This window comes from Lampris incognitus, chromosome 2 (assembly GCF_029633865.1).
Source record: "Lampris incognitus isolate fLamInc1 chromosome 2, fLamInc1.hap2, whole genome shotgun sequence".
Taxonomy (NCBI): Eukaryota; Metazoa; Chordata; class Actinopteri; order Lampriformes; family Lampridae; genus Lampris; species Lampris incognitus.
In genome coordinates, this window is record NC_079212.1 from 93,132,653 (window position 1) to 93,143,133 (window position 10,481).

The following is a 10,481-nucleotide window of genomic DNA, read 5'->3' on the forward strand; positions in this document are numbered from 1 at the left end:
TTCAGGGAAACGCCAAGGCCGGCGCTTGTTAACGGCTATGGGCGCCGGCCGTGACTGCAAGCTGTTGTTCATCAGAGAGTCCTTGTCGGGCCGGCGGCTGCTGGTTGACTCTGGCGCTCAACGCAGCATACTACCAGCACAAGCTGTGGACACGATGACCGACAGTCACGGCCCCCAGATGGACGCCGCCAACGGCACGTCCATTCGGACGTACGGTATCAGACATGTGGACGTGTGTTTTGGCGGCCGACGTTTCGGCTGGGACTTTGTGATGGCTGCTGTATCCACCCCGCTCCTAGGTGCGGATTTCCTCTGTGCTTTCAACCTGCTGGTGGATGTTAAAAACTGTCGCGTGATTGATGCCGTCTCTTTTGCGTCATACCCCTGCACGCTTGGGGGCGCTGGAGCGCTGTGCCTCGCTAACACACTCTCCACCGGGGATCCATACCAACGCCTGCTCGCAAATTTCCCCGAGCTGACCACACCCACCTTCTCCTCGGCGGTGGCCAAGCACGGCGTGGAACATCATATCACCACAGTGGGCCCCCCAGTTTACGCCCGGGCCCGACGCCTCGACTCGGCCAAGCTCGCAATAGCCAGGGAGGAGTTTTCGACTATGGAGCGCCTCGGCATTGTCCGCCGTTCTGACAGCCCGTGGGCTTCCCCTCTTCACATGGTTACTAAGGCCAACGGGGGTTGGCGCCCGTGCGGGGACTACCGTCGCCTAAACAATGCCACGACCCCCGACCGGTACCCCATACCGCACATACAAGATTTCTCTACCCACCTGGCGGGCGCTGCCATCTATTCCAAAATCGACTTAGTGCGGGGGTATCACCAAGTGCCGGTCCACCCACTGGATGTCCCAAAAACGGCTGTCATCACACCCTTTGGGCTCTTTGAGTTTTTACGTATGCCTTTCGGCCTTAAAGGGGCGGCGCAGTCGTTTCAGCGCCTTATGGATTCTGTGCTCCGTGACATGCCATTTTTGTTTGTGTACTTAGACGACATCCTCGTGGCCAGCGCGTCGGCGGAGGAACACATGACGCACCTCAGACAGCTGTTTGACAGGCTCAGCGAACACGGCCTCATCATCAACCCAGCTAAGTGTCAGTTCGGGGAGTCGTCCATCACCTTCCTCGGGCACCACATCACTCCACAGGGGGCCGTTCCCCTCCCTGCCAGGGTTGAGGCTGTCACCATGTTCCCCCGCCCCCGCACTGTACAGTCGCTGCAGGAATTCCTGGGCATGGTGAACTTTTATAACCGTTTCCTGCCCCGTGCCGCCCACATCATGCGTCCCCTGTATGAGGCCCTGCGGGGTAAGAAGTCTAAGGACGAGCTGGACTGGTCTTCGGGGATGGACGAGGCTTTTGTGGCCGCCAAGACCGCGCTGGCCAACGCTGCGCTGCTAGCTCACCCGTCGCCTGCCGCCCCCATAGCCCTTACAACGGATGCCTCCGACTACGCCGTGGGGGCAGTGGGTGGGGGGGGGCTGGCAGCCGTTGGCGTTCTTCAGTAAACAACTCCGTGAGAGCGAGCGCAAATACAGCACCTTTGATAGGGAACTACTGGGTCTCTTCCTCGCAACCAGACACTTTAGGTTCCTATTGGAGGGCCGACAGTTCACCGCTTTCGTGGACCACAAACCGCTGACGTTCTGTATGGCCAAAACCTCAGAACCGTGGTCTGGGCGTCAGCAGCGTCATCTCGCGGCGGTTTCCGAGTTTACTACGGACATACAACACGTGTCGGGCAAGGATAACTCCGTCGCCGACTGCCTTTCACGGGCGGTTGTTAACGCCGTTCACTTGGGACTCGACTACGCCGCTATGGCAGCGGACCAAGCCAAGGACGCGACCGTTCAAGACTACCGGTCGACCCCTACGGCGCTACGGCTGGAGGACGTGACGTTCGACGCGGCCAACACCACCCTCCTCTGTGACATCTCCACCGGTCAACCGCGCCCCCTGGTGCCTACTTCCTGGCGGCGCCGAGTTTTCGACACCGTCCACGGCCTTTCCCACCCGGGAGTGAAGGCCTCGACCAAATTGGTGAGCGTCAAGTTTGTTTGGCCTGGGCTCCGTAAGGATGTTAGAGCCTGGGCCGGCTCTTGTGTGGCGTGCCAACGCGCCAAGGTGCACCGCCATACCAAGGCCCCTTTGGCGCCGTTTGTGGTTCCAGAGAGGCGGTTTGACCACGTCAATGTTGACCTGGTGGGTCCCCTGCCCCCCTCCCGTGGTTATACGTTCCTCCTCACTATTGTGGACAGGGCCACCAGGTGGCCAGAGGCTATTCCCTTGTCCTCCACGACGGCAGCAGAGGTAGCACGGGCGTTCATCGGCTGCTGGGTGGCCCGTTTCGGCACACCGGGTGACATCACGAGCGACCGGGGCTCCCAGTTTACCTCGGAGCTCTGGACGGCGGTCGCTGAGCACCTGGGGATGAAGATCCACCGCACTACGGCGTACAACCCGCAGAGCAACGGACTTTGTGAGCGGTTCCATCGGGACATGAAAGCCGCTCTGCGAGCAAGCCTCACTGGCTGCGACTGGATGGACCGGCTCCCATGGGTCATGCTCGGCCTGCGTTCGGCCCCGAAGGAAGACCTCCAGACCTCCTCCGCTGAGCTGGTGTATGGCCAGCCCCTGCGAGTTCCGGGGGAGTTTCTTCCGGATGCTACGACTCCCTGGTCGGCCGCCTCTCACCTCAGTGCGTCCCGGAGCGCTGCCGGTGCCTTCGCTCCCGTTCCGATGTCTCAACACTGCCTCCCCCGGTCCTACGTCCCCAAGGATCTGCCATCGGCGAGGTACGTCTTCATTAGGCACGACAGCCATCGGTCCCCGCTGCAGCCCCCATACGACGGGCCCTTCCGCGTCCTGGAGGCGGGGGATAAGAACTTTGTGGTGGACATGGGGGGCAGGCCGGAGCGGGTCGCTATAGACCGTCTCAAGCCTGCTCACTTGGACATTGGGGAGCCAATGCAATTGGCCCTACCCCCGCGGCGGGGACGCCCTCCTAGGTCGGCCCCGGCACCTGCCTCTGTTCCTGCTTCGGCCCCGCCTATGGCCCGGGTTTCGGCCCCATCTGTTTCCCCTCCTGTGAAGCGCAGCCGTTATGGCCGCAGGGTCCACCCCCCGACTCGTCACTTGTTTTCCCCGTGACTTTGCACTATGTCATTGACTGTTCTGTTGTAGAGTCTATTTTTATGTTCATGAGTTGCGCTTTTGCTGTTTTGCATTGTTTTGTGTAGGTGAATTCTGGGGGGGCCTGTGTGGTGACCCACATCTATATAACTAGAGACATTCACCTAAGAGAGAATGCACTTCCGCTTCCGGAGCAGAGAGTTCAGTGTCGTTGTCGAATATATGACATGTAAAGTTGGAGCTAGTAAACTACCTCGACTACGTCTACTCTCACGTCTCCTGTCTCGTTGTTTTCTAACTCCACAATACAAGTATTTAAAGTTTGCGGTGGTCAACAATCAAATGCTTTAAATATATTGTCATACCTAGAGAGAAGGTGAAAAAAACTGCGTTCATTATTTGAAGTAACAACACTAACAAATTCCAGTTTTGTTTCCTGCAGGAATGATGCCACCAAACAACAGTGGGACATTTTTCACAAGACACAGACCAATGCCATTGCCAGCACTCTCCAAAATAATCTTTGTGGGACGGTTTTTTCGTTCTAAAAAATCCATAATCAAAACCATAAAACCCGGAAAGCTAATCCTGTTCTGATAACTGTTGTGTGAGGTATTCAAAAAACAATTCGATCTCATACTGAGCCACACCCTCAAGATCATGCATTACAATATCAAATGAATTATTACCAACATGGAGGCACTTCAGTGACTCAAATGTAGAATATTTTTTCAAACCGTGTAGTGACTTCGGTTGTGGGTTTTCCTGGAGAGACTTGCAATGCGTTTCAAAAGGAAAAAAATTAAAAAAGCCAGATCGCATCATCAGTTATGATGGCAGCGTTCCCCTCTTGCAGCAGCTCCCAGAGGGAATCCAATTAGCTCTTAGCGATAGGGAAAGGAAATTAGTGTCGGATTGGCTATTTTAACCAATAAACTCCACTCTCAGTTAGTCACAAAGTAGCGACCTAATTTGGTGGGCGGCACATTAATGCTGAAGCACTCTGCCCCTGGAGCGCAGTAACCCTTTAGGCATCATTTAAGCATCAACGAGTGGAGATTATTGACGTATGTATATTCCAAAATATAAATCCACTAGAAGAACCCCGCTACAATGTAGCGGTTTGGTTATCCACCCGTCTAAATCTCCCTCCTCTTCATCCTGCCAGCTAACCGCGTTCCCCCTGCCCCTAAACCCCCCCACTCCAACTCCCTCCCCCCAAACGCTCAGAATCATCTGAAATGCCGAGAAAAGTGGTTTTTAGCCTTTTTTAGAAAATGCATATTTTGCATAATTATGCATAATCATTTTAATTTTCTGCTATTTTTCTGGTCCTCTCTGGAACAATACCTACCACCTCCAAAAAAATTTAGGATCATAAGTGCATTTTTGCAAAAATGCATATATATTTTGCATAATGCCAAAACATCAGTCCCAGAAAATTTTTTTTATATAGGTGAAAAAATCAAAGATGCTCAGAATCACCTGAAATGCCGAGAACCGTGGTTTTTAGCCATTTTTAGAAAAATGCATATTTTGCATATTTATGCATAATTATGCATAATCTTAATTTTTTAAGATTTTTCCCGTACTCTCTGAGACAATACCTACCACCTCCAAAAAGAATTAGGATCATAAGTGCTTTAGTTTTCGGTCCCGCTATCTACACTAACTAACACACACACACACTAACACCACACACACACACACACACACACACACACACACACACACACACACATTACGAACATATATGAGTAGACTACTTTTATACATGACACCATTGCGTACGTTACCAAACACGAGCTCCTACAGTCCGCGAGTGTCGTGGACGCGCAAACTCCCGATATTCCCACTTGTCCCGGACGAGGGACTGTGACGTAGGGGTGTGGGCGGGGCTAACCCGTCCGACCCCGCCTCCCCGCGGGCCGCAGCGCGTACTGCTTGGGTTTGTCACGGCTTTTGGAGAATTGCCCAGTGGAGTAGAAGAAACGTGAATGGAGAGTCTTCCGCTAGAGGACGCAGGTTTTCGCTCTCCCTCCCCCTGTTGAGCATATGACAGCCGCCCGCCGCACAGGAGGACTCGCACGGAGCGATACGGACGCAACCGGCTGAGCTCAGTGGAAACCACCGCCCTCGAGATGCTGGCGCTTATAAACCGGCTTTTAGACTGGTTCAAGTCTCTGTTCTGGAAAGAAGAGATGGAGCTGACGCTGGTCGGGCTCCAGTACTCCGGGAAAACGACCTTTGTTAACGTGATCGCCGTAAGTTTCCCCCGTGGTTGCTAATATCAGCTATCGGCTAAGGGCAATGCTAACGCCATTATTGACGACAGCGGTTGGACGTCGTTAGCTTAGCCGTGTGCGAGACAGCCTGGTCCCTGGTTCCAGGTAGCCCAGCGGTGCTAACGCTCATCGGTGCCGCCGAACCCGGGACAGGTTGATTTTTCCCTCGGACAAATGAGCCCAGATGTGCCGCTTACTTTGCTTAAGCTAGCAGGCTTGCTTCGGTGAAGCCCTGTCTCAGGGGCTAGCTTAACATTTGCTGTCATATCACATCCAAAGTCCACATAGGAGATGTGTGCCTGCTCGACGCCTCATAGCAGCGAGACTTGAACGTCAGTGGGTACCGGCGGCAGAGATACCTGCTGCTCTTTCAACCATCCTCAACATTTCAGACATTCACTGAGATTAGCAAGCTTCCCTTAGTCCAGTTTTTTGCAGAAGGGGAGAGCCCCCTTGAAGAGTTATGAAAATCCATTCTTTAAAAGACTGTAGGCCACCTAGACCTAAGACTGTAGTAACCTCTTATATTAGATGCACAACTTAGACTTCACTGTCACATCTTATTTGATGACAGTATGCTCATAATGGAAAAACAGTTTTATATGGGCTCCAACATGAAATACACGCTTGTTCTCCTTGGGTTAACAATGAACCTGGATTACAGTGGCTAATGAGAGAGACGGACATTGAAGATACAACTGGGCTTCTTTATTTGTTAGAGGCAAAAGTGTGTTAATAAACTTTTTTTTGTGGGGGGGGGGGTATATCTAACTTAAATTGTAACCAGAGAGCAGCATAAAGTGTATAGGACACACAGAAGTTGATCACAGCATCATGTCTTCCCGTCATGATCTTACTGTAGTGCAGTGGCTGTATCTGCTTTACTTGCAACACTGTGGAATAACCCAATCTCAATGATTGAAAACAGGAAATATGTCTTTTGTCTTATTCAAGACAACATCCCGCTTTATCAGTTGCACTTGACAAGTTTATCTCGTGCAGCCATTCCTTTTCTCTCAAAATGGCTACTGTAAAAGAAAAAAAAATCAGAAGTGGTTTCTACAGAAAGTATTTGGTACTTTTTTCTTCTGTAGCAGTTCCCGTTATTGCTGCTAAACCAAGTCTTGTGGCTCTCGGCAAAATTGCAGTAATCTGGGTGCAACGGATGAGGCGAGAGATTTGACAGTTGTATTGCGAATAGCAAACATTGTCACCATTGGTTTGGTTACAGCCATTAGTGGATTACAGCCGAGGTGCCCCTAGGTGAACCACTACCCAATAATTTTCTCTCGACTGTTTGCAGTCATTTAGATTACATCTTTTTTTTGGAGGATATAGTCCTAGTCCTAAATCTTTCACAGCAATGTGTTGGTGGAAGAAAAAAACCATTGCATTCAATGACAGATTCTTGAGTTAGTAGCCTTGATTTTTTTGTAGTGGTGCTTCCTGTGCGCAGTCATAAGACCTCTACAACTCATTTCCACTTAGCTTTGTCAGGTGACTCAGGCAAATCATGTGCTGTGAGTAGTGTGTGCTAGACAGTGCATGCTCTCATGTTTCCCAACAGAGGGGAGAAAAGAAGGAACATGAACAAGTTTTGCTGCTCAAGGGGATCACCAGTAAATTTCCCCCTCCGTAGTTTTTTTTGCTATTGTATTGGGCAGCTCTGTTTGCATTAATGAGTATTCACTACGTCCATGATTTAGAAGGAAGCACCTTGGATAATTTTCTGTGGATGGGAATTTCAGTATCGGACAGTATGATTGGACATATCAGAATACTTTATTTATCCCTGAGGGGAAATTGGGTGTATATTGCATTCCAAACAATTGTGTCTATATGACACACATATCCCATGTCAGATTGTTTTATTCTTGTACATTTCTGTTCTACATGGGTTTTTCATTTCATTGAGTTTATGTGGCCACAAATTTTCCGCCGTGGGAAGCTATTTACACTGTAATATGTCTGTATGCCACAGAAAAAGGGTCACGCCCAGTGCTGTTTGGTGTCTGTTTTCTAGTATGGATCTTCCAGAATATCCTGGAAGTAGTATGGCTCATTATCATTCAGGCCTAGTCATTCTCTAAACACTGAGGCACACTCCACATTCAAAAGGACAGTATTTTTTAGCAATGTTGGCACATACAATTTCTACAAAAAAAAAAGAAGAAGCCCTTTCTAGTTTGTTTTTCTCATTTCAGTCTGGGCAGTTTAGCGAAGACATGATCCCCACAGTCGGGTTCAATATGAGGAAGGTCACTAAAGGAAACGTCACAATCAAGGTAGATATGTAAATCTTTCTGCAGCTGTTACACTATCACTGTCGCTAGTTCGTCCGTTAAGTGTTACCTAGCTGTTGTTTATCTTGGTAAAATGGAAGGAGTGCACTAATTTAAAAGGAAATTATCCCCTAACCAGTCTTAAAAATGCTAGCATTTGCATATTTACCTATTCACAAATTCTTAAACTAGAAATATGTACTAATTGTAATTTACTGTGATCAAATGTAGCGTTATTTTGTGACCCTGTGATACAATGTCACTGACTCCTTAGATCTGGGATATTGGAGGGCAGCCACGGTTCAGGAGCATGTGGGAACGCTACTGCCGGGGAGTAAATGCAATTGTGTGAGTATAATTTTTTTTTTAAAGCCAAATTGGATGCTGGCAGGTGCCACGTCATGGGTTGATTTTAAACATATCAGTAAATTACGATGAACAGAAAAAGCATTACCTTGAACAAGATATCCTATTTCCTGATCAATATTAAATTTTGTGATTTCCATTTATATATATATTGTCTATTTCATAGATACATGGTTGATGCTGCAGATCGAGAAAAAGTGGAGGCGTCAAGAAATGAGCTCCATAATTTATTAGACAAACCTCAGTTGCAAGGAATTCCAGTGAGTGTTGCCTTTTTAGTGGGGTCAGAATTCATACCACTCAAATACTTCCTGTATCTGAATGTCATTTGTGGCGTCTGCCTGTGATGACCTGTTGCAAATTCAGTCTTCGCTGTTCCAGATCTAAACTGTTCTGCATTCTCAGGTTTTGGTACTTGGCAACAAAAGAGATCTTCCTAGCGCGCTAGATGAAAAGCAGCTCATTGAGAAAATGTGAGTATCTTTACTTCATGGTGGTTAATTTCTGCTAGCCCCAGTCAACCGTTGTCCTTTGTTCTCTGAGCACTGAATTTTTGCAGATTCCTCTCGTTAACTTTATTTTCTCTTTTTTAAAATCAGGGAGGATGTGATTGATATTATGTTGCAGTGTAGAGTGTCAAGAATATTGGCATCAGGTTGTCAGTGGATTCCTGTTTTATTGTGTAAGCAGTTAAAAATGGGCGTTAGCCTCAATATACCATGTCTTGTCTGCTTAATCATGCCTTCTCCTTTATCATCCCCCATCAATGAGAAAATGACGTCTGTCCTGCTGTAATGCTTCAATACATGTTTGCTGGGTGCAAGCTACACAGTCAGTCAGGACACACAGTTTTATAGTTTCACACAACTATATATAAAACATTGTATCACAAATAGTTGTATTAATGAAGAAAGAAGTCTGCTGCCTCTGATGGCAAGTATTTGGTCATTTCAAGTGTAATGCTCATCCAGTTAATTTCATGCACTAAAAATCAACAGGGGAAATGAGATTGCACATCAAATGGGGCGCACATTTTTCAAATGTGTTTGTTAATTTCTCTTTATAGGAACTTGGCAGCTATTCAAGACAGAGAGATATGCTGTTACTCTATTTCCTGCAAAGAGAAAGACAACATAGGTAAGTCACAGAAGAAGATAGTTGTGTCATTTGCTAATATTAGTGGGATCCGCTGACAAGCATCAAGTAAAATTCATTTGTAACTGATTGGGGTATTTTAGCGGTCTCACACAGGATTAAAAAATTCACACAAAAACAGTAACTTCTGGTTTTTTACAAGTACCCACTAAGAACAAGGACCAATTGTAGGTCTCTACAGAATAACCTTGATCATAAAATGATTCCATACTGACCCCACCTTGTAACTCTCATTACAGATATCACTCTTCAGTGGCTCATCCAGCACTCAAAATCACGAAGAAGCTGAAATTGCGGGACTTTTTCAGAGCTGTCTGCCATGTTGCCCTCATGCCACACCATCTCCACTCTGTGATGTACAGTTGTCTCTCCAACTAACACACTGCACTGTTCTGCTCGCGTCGCCCCCCCCTTTTTTTTATTATTCCACCTGGTGACTTTTTTTTTCTCCCCACAACCCCTGAAAACGCACTACTGAAAGATATAAGCTTAAAAGAACCAATCTAAGGACTCACAGAATCTTTTCTCTCCTCTAAAGCGCTCCCTGAGCTTGGAGTGAGAACCTAATTTCCAATTCAACCATTTACTTCCCTGGCATTAAAACAGTTGATCATATCCAGCAATTTATAATACTAGTTTTAGGTATCTAACAGCACCCTCATGATGGATGGCTCAGTCAGTTAGATGAGCCTCTTGAATGATGAAAAATGTTCTTCAGATCGTCACACATGATGCAAAGGCAGGTCTCCACCTTTTTTCTCCATGCTCAACTGTGAGATCTTAACATTTGCCCAGTCACCTTTTGCCAAATGAAAGCGTTTCTTGAAAGGACATTTTTGTTTTAGGAAAGAGTGCATTAAAGTGTGTAGTTAAGCAGGTATGTACAAATATCAAGCTGGCAAGATTTTTACTGATGTGAATGCATGTGTATGAATTCTGTATATGATTCTATTTAAAGTTTGAATGTACTGAAGGTAAAGCTGTGGGTTGTGTGGTTCACATTTTCCTGTGTAATTCACCTCAGTGAAAAGATGTCGTTTGTGCTGCCTCTGAGGCTGAGAGGGTGGCAGAATTTAAAGTGCCTTGTGCAATGTCTCATCTCTGAAGCAAAGCAGCATGCAAGGTGTGCCTACCAGGAGCAAAGCAAAAAAAAAAAAAAAAAAACTTGAATATACTCAAGAAATAAAAAGGCATGTTTTTAATTTAGAGTTTGCACTGTTATTCATTTATTATTTTACTACTTTATT

General features: G+C 47.4%; 1 protein-coding gene across 1 annotated transcript; it reads left to right on the forward strand.

The window, feature by feature from the left end:
* The first annotated feature begins 5,131 nt into the window (after nt 1-5,131).
* On the forward strand, nt 5,132-10,436 carry arl8ba (ADP-ribosylation factor-like 8Ba). Its single transcript, XM_056273183.1, has 7 exons — nt 5,132-5,410; nt 7,636-7,716; nt 7,988-8,061; nt 8,246-8,339; nt 8,485-8,552; nt 9,146-9,216; nt 9,474-10,436. The coding sequence occupies exons 1-7, from the start codon at nt 5,288-5,290 to the stop codon at nt 9,521-9,523; spliced, it is 561 nt and encodes a 186-aa protein (XP_056129158.1). The 5' UTR covers nt 5,132-5,287; the 3' UTR covers nt 9,524-10,436.
* Nucleotides 10,437-10,481: the final 45 nt, after the last annotated feature.

What these genes read in the sequence shown, in the direction of transcription:
- arl8ba (XM_056273183.1), top strand. Translation starts at nt 5,288, where the DNA reads ATGCTGGCGCTTATAAACCGGCTTTTAGACTGGTTCAAGTCTCTGTTC. An exon ending in CGGGGAGTAAATGCAATTGT is followed by an intron (nt 8,062 to 8,245) that starts GTGAGTATAATT and finishes TCTATTTCATAG; the next exon opens with ATACATGGTTGATGCTGCAG. An exon ending in AAGCAGCTCATTGAGAAAAT is followed by an intron (nt 8,553 to 9,145) that starts GTGAGTATCTTT and finishes TTCTCTTTATAG; the next exon opens with GAACTTGGCAGCTATTCAAG.